The sequence below is a fragment of the Semicossyphus pulcher genome, unplaced genomic scaffold (genome assembly GCF_022749685.1).
Source record: "Semicossyphus pulcher isolate SPU_LCO1_2020_fin unplaced genomic scaffold, fSemPul1.0.p SCAF_2, whole genome shotgun sequence".
Classification (NCBI taxonomy): domain Eukaryota; kingdom Metazoa; phylum Chordata; class Actinopteri; order Labriformes; family Labridae; genus Semicossyphus; species Semicossyphus pulcher.
The window spans coordinates 16389786-16411720 of NW_027211693.1; the positions used below are offsets into that span (position 1 = coordinate 16389786).

General features: G+C 40.7%; 2 protein-coding genes across 3 annotated transcripts; one reads left to right on the plus strand and one right to left on the minus strand.

Annotated features, from left to right (window-relative positions):
- The first annotated feature begins 1076 nt into the window (after window positions 1-1076).
- Window positions 1077-9452, plus strand: tm9sf5 (transmembrane 9 superfamily protein member 5). 2 transcript variants are annotated; one of them, XM_069669983.1, is made up of 18 exons: window positions 1077-1384; window positions 2224-2291; window positions 2390-2483; window positions 2607-2734; window positions 2845-2974; window positions 3370-3497; window positions 3625-3748; window positions 3872-3951; window positions 4049-4154; window positions 4589-4639; window positions 5017-5149; window positions 5520-5639; window positions 5728-5785; window positions 5956-6115; window positions 6206-6357; window positions 6467-6578; window positions 6739-6910; window positions 8524-9452. In XM_069669983.1, the coding sequence occupies exons 1-18, from the start codon at window positions 1247-1249 to the stop codon at window positions 8589-8591; spliced, it is 2022 nt and encodes a 673-aa protein (XP_069526084.1). In that variant the 5' UTR covers window positions 1077-1246; the 3' UTR covers window positions 8592-9452. The 2 variants fall into 2 exon arrangements, with proteins under 2 accessions (XP_069526084.1, XP_069526085.1); XM_069669984.1 differs by lacking the exon at window positions 4589-4639.
- A 670-nt stretch (window positions 9453-10122) lies between these two features.
- Window positions 10123-13385, minus strand: gpr101 (G protein-coupled receptor 101). The gene has a single exon (XM_069670346.1). The coding sequence runs from the start codon at window positions 13383-13385 to the stop codon at window positions 12036-12038; it is 1350 nt and encodes a 449-aa protein (XP_069526447.1). The 3' UTR covers window positions 10123-12035.
- Between the last annotated feature and the right edge of the window lie 8550 nt (window positions 13386-21935).

The following is a 21935-nucleotide window of genomic DNA, read 5'->3' on the forward strand; positions in this document are numbered from 1 at the left end:
TTATTATTATTGACATTGTAACCAGGTCTGTATTATCTGTTGTTCTAACAAGGATATATTTTATTGCTGTTGCTCTCTTTGCCTGTCTGTACTGCATCTCCCTCTATCCCACTTTTTGGCTATTTCAGTCACTCAACATAAGCCTGGTTCTGCTCGAGGTTTCTGCCTTATTTGTACTGGAGAATAAAATGAAATGCAGTATAGCCTTCAAGAACTTGTACCCATGTGCAATCCTTCTTAAAATAAAGATTACTTGACTTTCATCATGAGCCAGTCAGAGATCTGGTCAGACCGGTAGCTTATTACAGAATCTGGTGTCTGTGTAGCCTACTGGCAATTGGTTACACAAACGGACTGTAAATAGGATTAACGACCAAACAGGCAAAGCAGGAATTGGCTGTTCAAAAATACACCGGGAATCCTTTTTTTGTGCAACCTTTAATTAAGAAGTGATTGATGGGTAAATTTTGATAGGTAGCCTATACCCTCATATTAATTAAGATCTAAAATATATATATAAATTGTCAGACCAGTTAGGATTCTTCTACATCGCCATTTGAAGAACGAATTTAACGTATTTTGCCCAGTTTGCCCATGGGTTTCTCCCTTTCCTTACGATCTCTTTGGAGCTACTGCCAGAATAATTTCATAATCAATTCTTTGTTTGACCGGCTTTCACAAGTATGTGTAGTGTAATACCCAGCACTGTTGGCAGGGACAGAAAACAAGGATGTTAATGGAGGAAACGATAAGCAACGTCAGTGTTACTTCCACGGTGTCAAATGCGTCAAGACGTTCAAAGAGAACATGACGTCCGACTGTTAACCTTTCACAATAAAAGCATGGGCGATTTTTGCGTTTCTCCATTTAAAACATATAGTATTAATAATCGTATTTGTTATGTGTATTGATAAAAATAAGTCTATCAAAAAGTATAGGACATATGTGCATAGGCTGTGTCTGTGTGGATTTGAATAATTAAAAAGGCTACTAAACTTCCGTGTTTATTTTGAAACTAAAATCATATGACTTCTGGGAGTTACTTTGTGGCTTCCGCATAGCTTGACCTAGCTGGACGTCACGGATGCTGGTTTCGTTAGACAGGTTAGCTCAGCCCCTGCGTCCCGGTAGAAAGACCTAGCTAACAGTATACAGAAGCTAGCAAACATTCCTGTCTCTTAGAAGGAGGAACACTCTCCTTCGATATAAGTATACAAAGTCTTCGAATAACCGTGTACGGGATAAAATGAAGAAGCGGATACACTTTGGTTTCCTCCTGGTTTTTTCTCTAGTCTCGTATTTTTCGTCTTGCTCGGCGTTTTATCTTCCGGGTTTAGCCCCAGTGAGTTTTTGTGAAGAAGGCAAAGGTGGTGAAGATTGTCAGGTAAGGGGATTCTTAAGACTCACAATTCGTTCCTAATGTAATGCAGTTGTTGCTATACGTAGATTTTACGTACGTAGTTAAAGTTATTTGCCTCCTTAATCTTGCTAGCTAGCCAGTCTTCTCCACAGGCCCCGGCTATAACCTGGAACCGGAGCACTGGCATACTATGATAATGCACTGGCAATTGTTTTGTTTGCTTTTTGGCACTCGCTGTTAGTGCAAAAGGGATATTCATTTCTAAATATATACCTTCTGGGGTGTCAGGCTTCCACCAATCTATATTTATATTGTAAGCAAATTTACACTGAGTCAAACAATGTATAATGACAAATAATGTAGATAATTGTCTATGGATATGTGGGTACACATATATATAAATGTATAAGAATAGTATGTATTATATATATATATATATATATATATCCATATTTTCAAATAGAAGTAGGTAACTAGTCAATATGATAATCATAAACATATAATTAATTACTTTTTGTCTTGTAAGACAATAGTGATTGGTTATAAATAATATATATTTGAATAAGTTTAAGAAAATTAATGTATAGGTTTGTCAGCTTCCTTATTTATATAATCGATGAATGATGAGGGAGAAGGGGTGGGATTTAATAATTTTGTACTTCTTCCCACTCCCTTTCGGATGTGTAGATCAAATTAACAAATATTATTTTCTTCCTTTGTATTAGGTCGTATTCAGTTAAGATTGAGTCATTTTTTCCTTATTTACATTAGTTGTGTAAATGATCTGTAACTTGTTTAGTACTCACGCAGCACAGATTTTGTGCAGGGTTCTAAAAGACTAACTGTTTTTTACTTCTTTACAGACAAAGATTGAACTGTTTGTCAATCGCCTGGACTCAGTGGAGTCGGTCCTGCCTTATGAGTATGATGTGTAAGTAACATTTAGTTCTGGCTTAATGTAATTTGTGTCATGTCTGGATATACAGTATGTTTTACATCTCAATATCGTATTCTGTAAATTTGTTAAAGGTTTGACTTTTGCAAAGATGTCACAGAGAGGAGGCCTTCTGAGAATCTTGGACAGGTGCTGTTTGGTGAAAGAATTGAGTCTTCACCATACAAGGTGGGTGTTCATTAGAAAATCGAAGCCTGCATGGTGTTTATGCTGTTGCTTATTTTTAGATTTCATATAGGTTCCATATGCTGAATGTATTGTGTGGATGAAAAATGACTTCTCTGTCCTTAGTTCAACTTCAAACAAAATCAGAAATGCCAGAAAGTGTGCACAAAAACCTACAAGAAAGGCAGCCAGGAGGATGCCACCAAACTGGATTTTCTTAAGATGGGAATGCAGCTGAATTACCAGCACCATTGGTTAGTGAGACATTATGAAAACACTAAACAGCAATGATGTTAAATCAAACATACATTAGCACACACTGCATTTATCAAGACACTTAATAAGGTAAACATTTTTTCCCCAGGATCATTGACAACATGCCGGTGACATGGTGCTATGAAGTGGAAGATGGACAGAATTACTGCAACCCAGGCTTCCCCATTGGCTGCCTTGTTACAGCAGATGGCAGAGCTAAAGATGCATGTGTTATCAATGTGAGTTGTTAATTCTGTGTATGAATGTGTACTTACGTTGAAATTAAGTCTCACCTTATTGGTCATATGGTTGTGAAGTCGTAAAAAGTCATTTCAGTGAGTATTTAGAGCATATAAGAATCTTCAATACTCAATTTCGCCCTTGATTCAAAATGTCCTGTCTATTAAAGTCTAAAGTATTTAAGAATACTTATGAAAACACTATGGAACAATCTTTAATGTAATTATTGATGAAAGGTCATAGATGGGATACAAATATAGAATAGTACAAATCACATATGTAGGATGACCCCGAAGCATGAAGTAATCTAATAATATACAGCATAGAAGATACTAAACAACATACAAATGTTCCTCTGAGGACTTCAAGAACCTAACATCGAGTTTTTTTTCAGGCTGAGTTCAACAAGAAGAACACATTTTACGTCTTCAACCACGTGGACATCACGATCAGCTACCACAGTGGAGGATCAGAAGGATGGAGAGGGGCTCGGCTGGTTGCTGCCACTCTAAAGCCAATGAGGTAATTGTGGTTTTTAGTAGAAAGATATGATGCCACAATATGTGTGTATGTTTAATCCAACTCAACATATTGCAATTTATTTTATTAATTTTTTTATTTATTAATGTTCATTAATGTTGCTCAACAGTATCAGATATGAGGATGAGAACCACCTCCCCACCAATTGTGAAGAAGGTAGTAACCCAATGGAGGTCCCTGGGGAGTTTGACAATGATGTGTCGGTAACTTACTCCTACTCTGTCACATTTGAGGTAGGCATCCAACCTATTTGACCGATTGTATTATTTAACTTGTATAAAAAAATGTATATTCTTATTAGAAAAATGAAGTTTGTGTGTGATGATTTCTTACAATAATTTTACTTCCTTAAACAGCAAAAAGATTCTATCAAGTGGGCCTCTAGGTGGGACTACATCCTGGTCTCCATGCCTCACACCAACATCCAGTGGTTCAGGTACGAAAGTAATCTTTGCATGGTGCACCACATAAACACTCTTCCTTATACTTCCTGGGTCTTTAAATTTGTTAATTGATGTCTTGTGTTTGTTCAGCATCATGAACTCCTTGGTCATCGTCCTCTTCCTGTCTGGTATGGTTGCCATGATCATGCTGAGAACCCTGCACAAGGACATTGCCAGATACAACCAAGTTGACCAGGTAAAGGCGTTGTTTATATCTCTGTTAGCTGGAGACGATTCATATGTGTATATGTGAAGCACAAACATACAAGTAAGGATTTCTTGAGGATGCAGTTGCTAGAAATACACCACAAACAGATGAATCTCTGGATGGTTTAGTGTGACTGTCAATAGGTCTTAAGTGTGTACTGCAGGGCACCATGTTGCAGCCATGGAAATGAGCTATTCAATGTGGCTGGTGCCATGTAAGCCTTATATATTGCTAGATGACTAAATTATTGAGGTTATGTTATAGGAGTTTAAATGTGGTTATATATTTTTCATAATGTTTTTGTATCTCAATTCACAAATATTGGTTGTGGTTTTCAGCTGGCAGAGAATTTACTTGACATTTTCATCAGCACACTGGCTGCACAGCACCCAGAATTGTAAATATTTTGTTACATTTTACAGGCTGACTTGATAAAGCTTCCCACGACCAAGGAAAAATCCTCAATACCCTATGTAAGCTTGTCCAAAGCTGTTTTGAACAGAACATGTTGCGGTTTTTAAATCAGGTGTTTGGGTATGTGATTCCCACAAGCACATTACAACAGTATGTAGAATGTGGGGTGGATATTTGTATTTATTTTTTAATAGCTTAAAGCTGCAACTTACTAACCTTTCAGATACTTTATGCTGAGTTTTCACCCCAAATTTTACAACTTTTGGTACATTGAGTGTTCTCACTCTTCACTTTATTTTGCTCTCCTGGCACATGTCAGATAGTGAAGTAGCATTCACTTCTTGGTGGTTGGTTAACCTTTAACTTTTATCACTTGCATGTTATCTTCTTCCTTGATTGTGACTGTTGCTGTATTGCTGTCTGCCCCCGCTTCTAGGAGGATGCACAGGAGGAGTCCGGGTGGAAGCAGGTGCACGGGGACGTTTTCCGTCCCCCCAGGAAAGGCATGCTGCTGTCTGTGTTCCTCGGACAGGGCACCCAGATCTTCATCATGACATTCATTACACTCTGTAAGCACCATTTTACAATATATATTATTTTTAGTATTATTCCTATCACTCAATTCCATCAGGATTCACCACGGCAAGGAATAGCAACAATGTCACATTTTGTTTGCACTTATTTGTTACACTAATGTATCTATTTTTGCAGCTGGCATTATACTAAAAGACTGCCTCACTACAACAGAAAGCATGTGAAAATTAAAATTAAAATATAAGATATATATGCCTCTGAAATATAGCAAACTGCTTTATTAACCCAGAAAACATTCCTATAGGCATTTGCATCGTCAAAGTTAACTTATATTTCAGTCCTGGGTTTGCAGTTCCGCTGGTATGTCTGAATGCGTGTACTGATGCCTGTTTGCCCCCCCTGCAGTCCTGGCCTGTCTGGGTTTCCTGTCACCGGCCAACAGAGGGGCTCTCATGACATGCTCTGTGGTCCTCTGGGTGCTGCTGGGAACGCCTGCTGGTTATGTGTCTGCACGCCTTTACAAAAGTAAGTTTAGTGGCAAAGTCAACTCAGATAGCGTAACGCAAGTGTGATCTTAAATGATATCCTCATTCATTTCTGTTTCTGCTTACAGCATTTGGTGGTGAAAAGTGGAAGACAAACGTCTTGCTGACAGCACTCTTGTGCCCAGGGTAAGTTCATTTTCTGCGCTTACTTTGTTTTTTTTCGTTCATTTGACTAATTTTCGTTCTTAATTTCTGCTCTGTGTGCTTGGAGTAAAATGTGATGTGACGTGTATGTATCCTTATTTTCTCTTAGGCACGACTTCAATACATCTCACATGTCTTTCTTTCCTCCACAGTATTGTGTTTGCTGACTTCTTCCTGATGAACCTGATCCTTTGGGTGGAGGGTTCCTCAGCAGCAATTCCCTTTGGCACTCTGGTGGCCATTTTGGCTCTGTGGTTTGGGATCTCTGTGCCCCTCACCTTTGTTGGTGCCTACTTTGGATTCAAGAAGGCCGTGAGTTAGACCTCTTAAGTCTAAAAGTTGAAATAATTGAATGAATAAAATGTTAAAGAGTTTCTAACTGTTCCTCCTGATCCTGCGCAGGCTATCGAGCAACCAGTGCGGACAAACCAAATCCCCCGTCAAATTCCTGAGCAGTCCTTTTTCACAAAGCCCATTCCTGGTATAGTTATGGGTGGCATCCTGCCGTTTGGTTGCATCTTCATTCAGCTTTTCTTCATCCTCAACAGCATCTGGTGAGAAGCCAAGAATGTAGTCTGTCCAGTTCTGTCTGCCATTCTTGTTTCGAACTGCCACTGCCCTTTGTGCTCTCAGGGACCAAATGTTTGCTTGTTTCTCTTTCAGGTCTCATCAGATGTACTACATGTTTGGATTCCTGTTTCTGGTTTTCATTATTCTACTCATCACCTGCTCCGAGGCCACAATCCTGCTCTGCTACTTCCACCTCTGTGCTGAGGTATCTGACTACTTAAAAAATGAATTCATTGATAGCATAAACTATTGTTGTTGCGTTACAGTCCTAAATACAAAAGGAAATATCTAAAGTTTCTAAAGATCCTAAAAACATCTGCCTTGCTTTGCAGCCTTGCATATAATCTTTCATAATGTGATTCCAGGACTACCATTGGTGGTGGCGTTCCTTCCTGACGAGCGGCTTCACAGCGGTCTACCTATTCATCTATGCTGTGCATTACTTCTTCTCCAAACTGCAAATAATTGGAGCGGCCAGCACCATCCTCTACTTTGGATACACATTGATTATGGTCCTCATCTTCTTCCTCTTCACAGGTGAGGCTTTGAGTAAAGCTTGAGCCCCAGTGATTTCCTGCCTTTTTTAACACATAGAAGTGATACCAGGATGTCACCTTTTCATCAGCTGCTTGGTTCACTTTGTACTGAAAGCATCATAAGTGATAGCTTACTTTATGTCAGGCAGAATAGAGTGTGCAGTGTGTTGAAATGAATGGCATTAGCTCTGTTTGCTTTTCTCAGTGTTTGTAAAGTGACGCTACCAGTCACACTCAGGATTCAGGATCTCTATCCCGGTCTGGTGGCATAAAACTCCAGGAAGTACTTCAGAGTATTATGCAATGTGTCTTTACTTTGTCATTTAATTAAAGCCAAGCCTTGGCCTTCTTTATTTGTGACCCTGAATCAAATGCAGTTAAAAAGCAGTTTATGTGCAGTGGTTAATCTTTGCTTTAAGTTTGATGACAATCAGATACACGGAGGGAAATGTTCAAAGTCCCTCTTGGTCTGATCCAGTTTCGCAGACTTATTTGGGTTGATTTTGTTGCCTCACATTTGCTGTTTGAAGAGGCAGAACCTAGTTTTATCAGGGAGTTTCTTTTTCCTGTAGATAAAAAGATTCAGGCACCACATTCACTCGTTGCCATGGATAATAGCTAGTCTATATGTAATCAGGAATCCTGCCCAGTCTGTGCTTGCACTTAAAGTCCAGCAGCCTTGTGGCAGAGGTTGTGCAGATCTATGTACCACACATGTTATCACACAGCTAGGATGAACAGAACATTGCGGCCGCTTTTGTCTCCATGTTTCAAAGAGACAGAGATTGACACATGTTGACATGGTAACAGCACTCTCCCTGTCCAGCTCTCATGCACACACCTACTCATGTTAGACTAGGGTTGCGTGTGTGTGTGTGTGTGTGTGTGTGCGTGAAGAAAAAGGACCATATACAGGGCTAGATTAACAGCCTGGGTGTTAATGCTGCTGCTTGCCATGATGTCAGATGATGACACTTTTTCTGGTGTTGTACTGTCATAAGTCCAGATAAAAGTAAGCATGTAGCCCTGCTTGACACTATCTTAAGGCAGAGCTGTAAGTAGCAAGGGGAAGAGATGTCAAAAGATTATCACTTAGAAATAATCCAAGCATTCAAGGAAAAGACGATCAGTTTCCCTCCTTGCTTCCAGTTTAGATCTAAATAATCCTAATCTCTCCACATTTTAAGATTTTATTTCCTTGTCTGTTTTGTCAACTTATCCCAACTTATTTCGGGATAGGTCCCCCACTGAGCAGTCAGATAGGACTTGTAGACTTGCATGAATTGATCCCGGATTTTGATCTGGTGTCTTGATTTTAAGGGAAGTGCTTGCACTAGTTTTTCTGACTTCTTCGAAAGATATCTACCCTAACCTGTCAAAATAGTTTCTTAGATAAAGGTTAAGTTCAAGTTTTCAACATTTTTAACAAGGTAGCTGTAAATGTTCACATGTTCTTGTGGATCTTGTGGCCTTTCATATGTCCTTAACAGAGTGTGCGAAAGCAGCTAGTCCCACTTGGATCTTTTCCAAAGCAGTTGCTTGCATTTATGTTATTCTTCTCCTTTTGTTCCAACATTTATCGAATCATTCCTCTAACCTGTCTTTTCTTTCCAGGTACAATTGGCTTCTTTGCCTGCTTCTGGTTTGTAAATAAGATCTACAGTGTGGTCAAGGTGGACTAGAGGACAGAGAGAGAGACTGACTCCTTGATGTCGCAGTACTGCCCTCCTCAGTGCTGGCTGTGTGATAAAGTGGTTCGAATGGACCTGAACTGAAACCATCACTTATCATAGAAAAGACCCGAAGAGCAGAGCCCGTCCTCTTTTGTGCTTTAAACTTATGTTGCTGTTTTTCTTTTTAAGATAAAATATAATTTTGTGTTCACTGTCCAGCAGTAATACTTTGAGTGGCTCCTTGAAAATCAGTGTGGGTTCCAATGGTCTAGCTGTCCTTGTGAGCAGTTTGTTTTGGTGGGTTTAACAAGAAATGCTAAAATGTTTTTATTTAAATTTTTTCTTAAGACAGTAAAATGTTCTGTATTTTGCTTTTCTATTCCCTCACGGCTTAATGTTTTGTTTTCCGTTACATGTACTGATGGTGGAAAAAAATATGTACATATACTGTATAAAGAGAGTGCGCGAGAGAATGCTACTTAAAGATTGTCACCATTATGAAACCTTCTGTAGTTTATTTTCTTCCTTTCTTTTTTAAGGTAAACATGGGGCTACGAATCCTTAATCATCAGCTTGTAATGTAGTTCAGAAATTATATAAAACACTATAAAACACATCATTGCTATGATACATACATGTCCTTTCTTTTGTATGTGATGGCTGGCTGCATTTGAGTTTTCCTCACCTAGTTAGAACAGTCTTTCAATTAACTGGTAAAGTACATATGCACCATTGAGATTCACCCTTTTAGATTTTAAGTGGTTTGCTGAACTTTAATTACGTAAAACACTGCTGACTTGTGCTTCAAGCAGTGTGGAGTCATCACCCAAGGTGATAACATTTTTACAAATAAATGCCATGAATTCAAAACGAAGGCCTTTCTTTCTTTGAGCCACTAGAATGCACCTGTTAACAATTTACAATAAAACTTACTTTTAAGGTTATGGTGTTCTGAAACCAAACCACAAAGCAGAAAGAGCATACATAGAGGAGACAGTAACTGTTAGAATAAAACAGTCTTAATACATGCAGCAAATAGTGTGTATTGCTCAATTCATTGCCTGATCACATTCTTCCTTTTACTCACTACCCACATGTTCCTAATTATCTTTGCATCTTTCAGGATGACGTGTAATTATTTAGATCTCCTGTAGATAATTGCATTCAATGTTTTCAGCTGAATGCTCATGCATTACTTGCCTTTCTGAATTGTAGCTTTTAAAATGTAGAAATTTAATACAAATGCTGGTTTTGGTTTATGTATTAAAAAAATCGACACATTGTCCGAGTACTTACAACTGTCCTAACATGACCCAAGGTAGCTCTCACTCGATGCATTTATTTAATGTCTTTTATTCGTGTAATTTCCTTTTATTATGCCTTACTCAATTCCCCTGCACACTTTTACACAGTGTTGCTTTGCCTGGTGTCAAACTGAATCATTCCTGTAAGTTTATGTTTAAAGATTCTGCTCATTATATCTAAAGACAGGCATTTGTTGACAAGGGCAGGGAGTTCTTCCACAATACGCCAACGCACACCTATTGCCAACAAGCAGTTAAAGTTGAATATAACATTTTACACGCATTACAATTTACTCACTTTTATTAAACAACAGACATCTTTAATGTTGGATAATGAAACCAGAAATAATTCAAAATCACAATAAAAATCACAAAAATATGTAGTTTTAAAGCACTTAAAAACATAATCTCTTATTTCAGGACACATTTCATTACAAACTTTACTGTTCCCCTTTTTGCTTTACAGCGCAACCCTATAACAAACTTAGTGTTCAAGTTTGATTGTCGTTTCAAACACTGTAGCATGGATAACTTTTGACTAAACCAAGGCTCAAATCCACGTCAGGCCGGTGAACTGTTTCCCAGAACACCATCATTTAGCCTATTAATAATGAAATAATAACACACTGGGAGCAACTTGGCTCATTCTGCTAGATATTTTTTTCTCTTTCTCAAAAAGTTACAAAAACATGACAAAGTGGAGTCTAGAGACACTTTTCATATAATGCACATAATGTTGTGATGCACCTGACATCATTTGGCAACACATCTACTCGATTTACTCAATGGCTTTCTCTGAGATGAGTCACTGCGAGCATATAACACTTATATAAGTGCTCATCCTCGCCGTGGCTCTTAACAGTTTTTCTATTACAAATATAGTATCAGGAGGTATCTTTACAAACCTACATGTACTTTGATATCTCATAATATCTTGTGGCATGTAGCTTACAATGAATAAGTTCTATTTTTTATCACACCTGCCTCTCTAGTCGCTGCATCTTTTGAACAGAAATACTGTGCTTCCTCAGAGAAAGGCTGACATCACAAATGCAGTCCAAATATACAGCGGCACATTTGAAGATGCACCTTGTTTGACTGAGAGTGAGAGGAAATGAAGAGGCTAAGACAATGTGGCCGTTCCCATTAGGCCGAGGGAGTCGCCAACTTCTGTCTGTGATGTGTAACAGGCAGAACAATATATCACATATCTATTGAGACTAAGGCGCTTTGAGACTTAGAATACCTACTTTGACAGGCACACAAACATACACATCCACTCGCCAAACAAGAAGAACAGGGATGGGATCTACATATTTGTCCTCAAGCATACCCTGAGTTCATTAGTTGCAGGCGTAGCTTGCCTGCAACTAACACAAGGACAGTACATCCTGTGCCCCTCAGGCAGGATCACAGATAGTACAACACACAATAAGTTTAAAGGAGAAATTGTGCAGATACTGCAGCTCAATACTTTATCAGAGACGCCTCTGGCCCGTAATTACAGCAAAAGGGTCAGCACCTACCACTTTCAGCAAACACAATATCTTTCTTGACACTGCAAGTACAGGTTAGACAAACTGGTTTGACAATAGACTTGCACACGTGACATACACAAAATAAAGTGTTGTTTCTGGATTTACTTTAGAACAAATCTTTTTCAAACCTAGATTGATTTAAAGGTCAATTTACATAAAAGGTGCCCAGACAATATTAGCATACATTTAAAATAGTCATTGTGGTTTGTAGAGACAAAACCAGCAGCAAACATTCAGACTTACCTACCACATCTGGCAACTCTTAAAACTGCACTCATGAAGAAAACAATGTGTGTTTAAAGTCTGACTAAGTCTTAATAAAGCAGTCAGTAGTCATTGTTTAGGATGTCATTCACACAGCCGGTATATTATACATTCATAATGTTAAAAGATGGAGATTGATTTAAATTAATTAGGTTGAGCATTTTAGCAAGTTTATGACAAAATAGATAATTATGTTGGTAATCAAGTAGTTACTACCACTACTCCTAATGCAAGGAACTTCAGAATGAACAACCCTGTTGGCCTATTCGCTTATGTGTGAACACAATGTAGGACAAGCTCTTCAAGTAACAGCAAGTATGGTCTGTCCAAAGACTAATCAAGGTAGTCTAAGTGCTTTGTTTGCTGTGGACTGTGAGCTCCCTCTCAGAGCTGATGCTGGTAGAGATGGTCTCTTTACGGCTGTCCCTCGACTTCCTCTCGCAGGCGGGAGAGGACGACGTCGTGCACTCTTCCCAAGTCCGCAGAGGTAAGACTCGGGCGGTCAGGCTGGGCAGATGAGAGTTGGCTCGGAAACGTCCCTCTGTAGTCGTGAAGCAGCTCTCCCCGGCAGAGCTCTGGCGGGGACGGCCCTGTTTGCAGAACAGCCCGCAGAGCAATGCCAGGAATTCCTTCCTCACGCTACGGTGCATGTAACCGTAAATGTATGGGTGGAGGCAGCACTGCAAAAAGAAGAGCACAAGGGCGAGGGAGGACAGCCAGGGGGGCACAGCTGCTCTGGCACTTATAGATATAGTGTTTAGGATGCTGTAAGGCCCCATGCTGAGGATATATGACGCCATGATCACGAAAACTACCCGAGCTGCCTTGCAGTGGTAGTGGAAGCGTCTGTGTCTAACTCGAACAGGGTACCCCTTTGCTGAGTAGGGCCCATCAGGTGAAGTGGCCTGCTGGGGCTGGGGTTGGGGCTGTCGCTGTGGACTGCTAGGTCCCTGGAAGTCCTGTGGGCAGGGCTGGGAGTAGGATTGCGTCTGTATAGGATGCACAAGTGCGTTTTGCCTTCGAGCTGCCCTGAAAACCATCCAATAACATCCGAGCATGATGAGCACCGGCAGCCAGAAGGAGAAGGTGGACACCACAGCAGAGTAGGACAGGCTGGAGGACCACACCACTGAGCAAACGTTGTGATGGCGGTCAAAGTCGATGGCCCCCCAGCCGTAGAGGGGTGGCGTACTCTGCAGGAAACTAAGCACCCAGGTGCAGATGATCAGGTTGGTGCCCAAGTGAGGGGTCATGCGGGTGGGATAGGAGAGAGGGTGGATGATGGCCAGGTAGCGATCCACAGAGACAACAATGATGGTGTTAACTCCAGCAAACGCAAAAAGGTGCATAAGCACCACCAGAGCCTGGCACAGTCGGGCATCCAGGGGCCACACACCCGGCACAGTGGCCGCGATGGCAAAGGGCATGACTAATACGGTCTGGAGAAGGTCTGCCAGGAGAAGGTTGAGGACGAAGCGGTTGGCCACGTGAAGAAGCTGAGGCTTCCTCTGGAACACCAGCAGAACCACGACGTTCCCAAACAGGGACACGCACACAATAAGAGATATGAGCAGCATCTTCACCACGCTGTTAGCAGTGGAGGACCAGACTGGGTCATGACTTGTGCTGGAGAAACCAGGTTCCCAGGGTACATCAGTGAAATTAGTGCCCACAGTGGGCTCCTGAAAGCTTGACATTGTTTGTCCGATGGTGGTGCATGTGTGGTCTCACATCCAGCAAAGGTGTTGACCAGGTGTTGAAGTCAGGTTAGTCCCATGTTGATCAGCAGAGTAAAAGGAGAGAAGGTTTTCAATGAGCTGCTGTGGGTGTTCTTTTTTTCAGCGGATTTCAGGTGTAAAATCCTACGAGAATCTCACATTGTTCTCAAATGCAGCCCACCTAACACAGACCACCACCTATTAAACGTGAACACAGTCGAGTAGACTCATCCATGAGTCGCCTGTAATGCTGCAAGTGACCATCACTTATTCGTTATTCATCGTGATCAGTGATTAATCCCGTCACTCACCGATTCAGGCCTTATTCTCTTTGACGCCCACATCTGCAGAGTGAAAAATGGAATTTGTCTGGCGACAATAAATGCCACCGTTCAAGCCGTCATCATCATCGATTGACAGTGTCCAGACGGTGGCAAATACCGCGGATTGCTAATCTGTAAATGATGTATAATACCTTGAAATGATCAGTGAAGCGATGTTTTGCTGGAGGATGATGCTCACTCTCCTCCCGCGCGCTCTTCCCATCGTTTCTCTCCCATCTCAGCCTCAGTCTCCAGTCAATGGCAGCGAGCTTTCACGGCTCAGCTAACATACGCTGCGTGTCTTCACCCAGCGGGGGTCTCTCATCCAGACGAGCATATCTCTCCCTCTCTGCTCTTTTCGGATTTCATGGCACACCAGACATTTATTAGTATTTTATCAGCTTTGAGTCCTCCTCATCAGTTTTAGGCTACTTACGGTCGGGTCTTGTCTCCGAGGTGTCAGAAGAGGGAGAAAAAAAAAACACACCAAGGACACCTGCACTGAAATCTCCCCCTCGCTGGAGCCTGTCAGCGACCCCCTCCCATCCGTTTTCCCCCTTTTGTTGTGGATGTGCAAGTGCGTTTCACGAGCCTGTCTGGCACGTTTTATACACGTTTGCATGAGAAGATACGAAAACAGTATTTTCTATTTTTATATAGATGATATTAGAGGAGACACACCAAAGAACATCATTATGAGGGTTGCATATAGCTATAAATGATCTCTTCATTCAACATCTATAGTCTTATTTCTATGGATCATTATAGAAATCAAGAAATGTCCAACATTAGGTCCTTTGCTCCCTTCAATCAAACACCTGATTGTCCATGTAACCTATAGCATCTCATCTAGTCCCACACATCTCCTTAGTAACAAGGAGTGATTCAATCAGATGCCTCTTTATGGGATCTTCACATAATGGCACAGCTCTCAGGGCAGAGGACTAAATAGGATTTAAGCTAACCTCCATTGCAGCATCTCTGCAGAGCACCACGCTTTAGGTTTAGAATGATGATGTTAAATGAGTCCAGTACTTCAGCATCAGGCGTGCTTCATCTGTTATTCTATGGTTTTATAGCCTTATGGCACAATGAAGCAAACATTATAAGTTTGATTATTCACATTGTCACATTCTATGACAACACTGATATTTGTTGGCAAAACAATATCGCTATAGCTTTCAGTAATCATCCATCCGTCCATTATCTGTAGCCTACCGCTTATCCTGTTGGGCGTTGCGGGGGGGCTGGAGTCTATCCCAGCTGTCATTGGGCGAGAGGCGGGGTATAGAGATGGACAACCTTTCACACCTATGAGCATGTCTTTTGACTGCGGGAGGAAGCCGGAGTACTCGGAGGCAGACTCCACGCAGAAAGACCCACTTCGTCCAAACTGGGGTTTGAACCAGGAACCCTCTAGCTGTGAGGCAACAGGGCTAATCACTGCAGCCCTGTGCGGCCCCCTTCCCAGTGGTGTAGTCTACGTGATACGCAGGTATACGCCGTATACCCAGTAGGAAAGGTCCCAGATTTCCGTATACGCACTTAAAATGCTCAAGGATACGTAACAACGCGTTTTCATTCATAAAATTCACTTTGTGCGCTCTGCCTGTGTTACGATCATGCACGGACTTTAGGACCATATGGGTTTCCGTCGACCGTGACATGACGTCACCTTACGTTACCAAGGAAACAACACAGTTGCTTGGCAGTGATTTCTCTGGCTCGTCAGTAGCTATGTAGCGTTTCACGTTTAAAATCAGCTTAATGTGTAGAATCACCACAGAGATGTGAAATGAAAGCAAACACAGAAAACACTCTTTCAGTGTTTTTGTAAGTCCACTGGCCCTGAAGCTACTGCCACTCTGGGTGAAACTGCTAATGTTACGGAAAGTACACAAAGGGAGCCTGATACCTGTTGATTGGTGAATATTTGTTGTTAGTACTGCTATAAAACTGCCTGTTAAAGTCTTATGTTGTTTATAATAAATTGACATGTTGATAACACATATCCAGTCTTTCAGAATGCTCTCAATTATGTGTGGATGCATACTGTATGCGTTAATAAGCGTGGTGGGGGGTCGCTTCGGGACGGATGTGTATGAGGCTGGGCGGGGAAAAATCTGAGTATACCCACTACAATAAACTAGACTACACCACTGCCCCTTCCATAATCATCCATCCATCCATTATCTATACTGCTTATCCTGTTCAGGGTCACAGGGGGAGCTGGAGCCTATCCCAGCTCTCATTGGGCGAGAGGCAGGGTACACCCTGCACTGATCGCCAGTCAATCACAGGGCTGACACATAGAGACAGACACCCTTTCACGCTCACAGTCACACCTATACAGGAAATTTAGAGTCGCCAATGAACCAACCGAGCATGTCTTTGGACTGCGGGAGGAAGCTGGAGTACCTGGAGAGAACCCACACATGCACGGGGAGACCACGCAGACTCCACACAGGAAGGCCCACTTTGTCTGAACCGGGACTCAAACTAGGAACCCTCTAGCCGTGAGGCGGCAGCGCTGACCACTGCAGCCCTGCTTCCATAATCATGCTGAAGATTTTTTTTCCCCAAGAGAACTTAAATGAACTTTTACTTCAGGGTTTCTTTTTGATTTTACTCTAAGGTCCATTTATTGGCTCTACTAATGTTTCCAGTCACATCACTTCATCTTCAAAAGCAGACCTACCAGCGTTCATCCAAAGTATTCAGAAGATAAATGACAAAATTACACCTATTTACAGTTTTGTATGAACTTACCTGACCTATAGTGATACGGTAATAATTCAAAAGTCCTGTTGACTTATTCAATATTTATTTCAAACATCGTATTTGCTGTTAAACCTGATAGACATCCTTTAAGAAGAACTTTGCATAAAGCCAATGATTTATTTGTCAAGGAAGCAATTACTTTAAACATTCCTCTTCATTCACTTTTTATTTACTGATAACTAAACTCCATGTTTGTGCATGTATTATAACTTTTTCAGGTTTCATTATTCAACCTCTGACAGGATGAATCCAGACCTGGTGTCTACATGTAGCAGAGGCTGACTAGATAAAAAGGTCCCCATTGAGACTGAGCTGAATTTTATTTACAACGCTTCTAAAGGTTCCATTCAAACAGAAAAGCATTCACATGCAGTGTTTCTGAATATGTGGAGTGCTCAGTTTTCATCAACTAACCAAAATGTTTTATTAAATATACACAAACCACCATTTTTATTGCTTGAAACCCCAAAAAGTGCCTCACCAATCCAGCCTCTTTAGCAAAAAAAGATGTCATTAAGATGCAGTGAAAACAAAAGCAGTACTACATTGTGCAATCCAATTAGTCTGTAGCTTACACGGCCTACTAATCAACGCTCGTAATTAGTCATTTTATTTCAAGTCTTTGCTCTATCCCAGCTTTCAAAAAGCCCTTTGATGTGACTCTCGAGCACCCTGTGTTTTAGATTTAGATTGCAAATGAAATGCCGTGGACTGCAAAGGGGTGGGAGATGTTTCCCTGTTCTCATGTTGAATGGACTATGCGGTTCAAAGGGAGGCACACAGGCCTGCTGCCTCTTGGGATTATTAGACTGTTAATACAGTGAGAATGTGCGCAGTGACCTCAGGTACCCATGGCTCTGTCTGCAGCTCTGTCATGCAGATTGTCTCGTATTCAGTGTCACTCACTGACACCTATGGGCCGACAGAATCAATGACTGCTCTCCTAGCTCACAACTGGTGCATAACCTGTTCTCTCTCACCCTGTCTAACTCTCTGTCTATTTTTAATTATGTTTATCTTCCTGTTATTACAGACTTTGATGGCATGACTGTAAATGTTGAATTTTGCCAAGTCACAGAAGTACAAATATAATTATGTGGAAATCTTTTATTAGCATTGTCAGTAAAGCAGCAGAAGACAAGCAAGGCCTTAAGATCAACCCCTGCAGTACTCACATAGTTACTTTTGTCTTACTTGGAAACAAAACCAGATCTTTGAAATATTTTTAATTTCTTATCATATTTTCTAGCAGTATTTTCTACCTCTGCACGTTCATGAAATATTGAAGTTTTTTCGACAAAATTTAGTCTGGAGTCAAGTAGTAGTCAAGTTTTAATTCAAAAGAAAAGATTTACACAATTTAGGATGAGCTGGGTGTCTTCATTAATCTCTCCAACATTCACTTTATGTTGATTTTTCATCTTCATAGGGTGCAGAAAAGATCTCATATTACCATGTAGCCCACTGTCTTTCAATTGCCATCATATGAGAATTATCTGGGTGTCAAGTCGGCTCTTTTCCCAGTATACAGTGAAGGTGTACATTGGTACAGTTCGCTGCTGTTGCTGTTCTCAAGAGAGCAGCAAAACAGCTTTAATATTCTAGCTTCCTGCCCAGTACCAAATGCCAGATATACAGTCGTTACTAGTGCATGATAACTACAGCTTTTAGTATCTTTCAAGCTTAAGAGCCCAGATATTTGAGGTGAGAGCTAAAGATGAGTACAAATTTAACTCAAATTTGCTAAGTGGTCAAAAACAGGACATTAAGTGAATGCTTCTCTGAGAGTCGGATGTGAAAGTACAGGCAACTGTTTGCTAGCATGTTAGCTAAGTTAAATGTTAGCACTTTGTGATTTTTAGCCACCAGGGAGCAGAATAGCTACAAGCTAACAGGTGAACAACACTTAGCCTACATGTTGTTATGTTAGCATGTTCACACACAGCTCCAGGTCCTTAGCATGCTAACCTGGATGCTCATTCTGTCTTTACTTATCTTGTCCATCTGCTGTAAGGTGGCTACTTGCATCAAACAGCAGAATCAAATGCCTGAGGAACACAAAACAACTGGCAAGATAAAGACCCGGATATGCCCAGCAGTTGGTGGAAAACAAAACCAAGCTAAATGGTGACTACATTTTATACTAGCATTTGTGTAGTGGCCAGAATTATGACTCCAAATGAATGCCAATGTCTATATTAAAGTTTATGGCTCCTGTTTCTCATGTTAATTGTTTGCGTGTTGAAGTTGTTGGTGACTACAGGGAGCAGAATAGCTACAAAGCAAGGTAGGAGTTAACAGCCCTGGCATTTTACCTGGCTGATGGCTGATGTGTTAGAAAACATTTTCCTAATTCCCGCTGCTATAAAAATTGCCTGCTTCTTAGACAAAATATTTAGGTTTCACACCTGCTTGTCTTTCCTTTTACAACAACACTGTCAGTCTGCTGTGTGTTGACTGTGGTCAGCTTGTTTTAATGTGTTCTGCCCTCTACTGGACAAAACTAGATTAAGCAGCTTTATGGGTTTTATTTAAGGGATTCTGAAGCATTGAACAACACTGGCATGAGGTAATTTTTCCACGATAAGCCCTAGATACTTTATTTCAGAAGAGACTCAGTATTTTCAACTGCTACAGAAACTTCGCTGCAAAGATGGTGTTAGTAATTTAGCCATTGCTGCCTTCATCTATGCTATTCTAGGTGTTATTCACCGTTACAACCACAGCCTCTTCCCTCTTTTATCATCAGAAATACAGCTGTGAGCATAAACCATCTGAAAAAACACCATCATACACCAAGATAACACGAGGCAGGGGTGCAGGAGAGAGAGTGCCTTGAGTCTGTCTGTGTCTCTTAATAACATTCATGAGTATTAACCATTGTTGAGAGCAAACATAAACCAAACATTGATTCAATTAATGATTATGTGTTTTATCAAAGAATTCAGGTGGGTTTAAATGATATATTTTTTCTTCTGATATCAGGAGAAGTTCTCTGTCCTCCCCGTCAGTCCCCATGTGGCTGCATCAAACTGACAGGAAGAGCTTATGGTGGAGACGAGGCTAGTGCAGGCAGTGTCTGCCTTCAGCAGTGAAATGAAAGCTACTACTGAGACCAGATTATGATTTTAAATGCCATTTCTTGTCTGTCTGTATTTATCGATAATCCTCGCACTAATTGCTAATCTCTTTATGTCACACTATGTGAAGGTATAGTGTTCTGTAATTGATATTAAAGAGAAAATCAAGGAAAATAAATGTATCTGACATTAGAGACATTTTCTCGTTGGATTCCGGTTGATGTCTCAGTCACGGTATTTTCAACAATTTTCCTTACTGGTGTAATAAGCAGATGTCTGATTAGCTGCAAATCACATCATTTTGTCGGCGGAGCACTCTTTAATGAGGCACACAGAAAAGGTCAACGAGTTGTTTTAAAATCTAAAGCTGCATTTGACTTAAAATGTGATGAAAGATCGAGAATCAGAGAAAACCCTGACATCACAGCAAAGACTCAACATCATCAGTGCAGGGACATAAAATACTGTAATAATAATAATAATAATAAAAATAATATTTATAGACAGACAAGGCAAAGGCAGGAACTAAGATTACAGAATACAGAGCATTCAATGGTCAGGGAAAACAGAGAGAAGTCGAGAAAATTCCTCAAAATGCAAACAGTTCATAGGAATAAATACAATTTAAAGGAATAAAAGTGACAAATCAGGCAGATTGGGAATACTAAACATCTTTCTAAGTGCTTAGAAATGACTGCAGGATGTAGGATTTTCTTCTAAATCTTAAAATTCATATTCAGTTTTTCTTCATACAATATTGCGGTGCAAATAACCACAAATGTAAGTGACCTTGAACGAGGCCACCAGCTTCAAAAGAAATCTCATACAGAAGCTCATGTGGAAACAAAACTAGGGAAATAACGCAGACTTTATCCTTTTGAATGTATTTCTTTAATAACAACATTATTTTGATAAATCGTCCAGATTCATAAACATTTATTTAATTGCAAAAATAAATGAAATGTGTCATTTTTTAAGGCTCTCTGAGAGTTCAGTTTCCCTGTTTTTTCCTCTTCTTGCTTGAGTGCTCCCTTCCATGATGAGTTCAATGAACACGTCTTGCTGTAATACAAGTGAGACCTTTTCCTGTTCAGCAAAAACTAAATTATCTCCTCGTGCAGCTGAGCAAAAACGTCTCACACTTTCCTCTGTCGGTCTCATTCAGCGCCTGATAGAGGAGGAATACATGCAGGAATTTGCTTAATTAACATTCTCTTTAAGAATTGTTGGAATGTTTCATTTGTTGAATTCAAATTCAAAGACCTTTGTATTATAGTTCATACAATAGAAAGTGTGTTTTGCTTGATGCATGTTATTTCCTTTCTCCGGTAACAGGCATAAAAGCGTGTGACGCATGGAACACAGACTAAAACACATGTATATAATAATGCACGGCTGCAGCGGGCGACTGCACAGAGAACACTCTGTAAACAAACAGATGACAAAAAGATTGAGAGCAACCATCACAGCACTGCTCTCTAAAGCGAGCCTCCATTTTGTTGCACAATAGCAGTTGTCTCCGAAGCCCAAACAGTTTAGAAGTAATTACTAGTGTTTTCCCCAGAAGGTGATTACTTTGCCACACTTGGCAGCCATTGTCACCGGCCGGGCAGCACACTCATCAGCCCTACAAAGGGGAGAAGTGCTCGATTGATGATGAGCCCTCTGTGGCTCGGCGAGAATTTAAAAGTACTTGTATGAGGCTCTTTCAGGAGATTAACTTGCAATAAGGGCTACCTGCCATGGACACATTCCCTGTATTCATGGTGCGCGCACAAAGACTTTTTTAAGAGGGGCACAGCTGCATGAAAGCAAATGGTGAATGGGGATAATAGTCACAAAAGACAACAAACCTCAAGTGTAAAGAAATAAAGTGTTTTTTTAAGATGGGAGGCTTCCATTCAAAGCAGGACCATTCCTTCTTTTGACCATTGAGGATCCGGCCACTCCACCACCCAAGGCCTCAATCTAATTATTTTAGGACAAGACATGTTATGGTGCAAAGTGGCAAAGAGAGAGCACTCGGGACCAAAGTGCACTTTAATTCAATCATTCTATTGCACAGATTCCCCCCTTCAAATGGACGTCACACACCAGTAGACTGGCACAATCAGGAGGCTCCTGGCGGGGCCTCGGGCCCTTTTTTTCACAGAGGTAAATATAACACAGAAATCGCATGCACTTGTAGCTACGAGTATAAAAAGATATGAGTAGATGTCTCATTTGTGGCTGTATTTCGCAAAAGAATATAGCTGTGTAAGAAGGTTCAGGTTTATTTCTTTTATCAGGAAATTGTAGAAATCTTCAAAGGCAGATTAGACCACAGCCACAGGGGCCCGGATCCG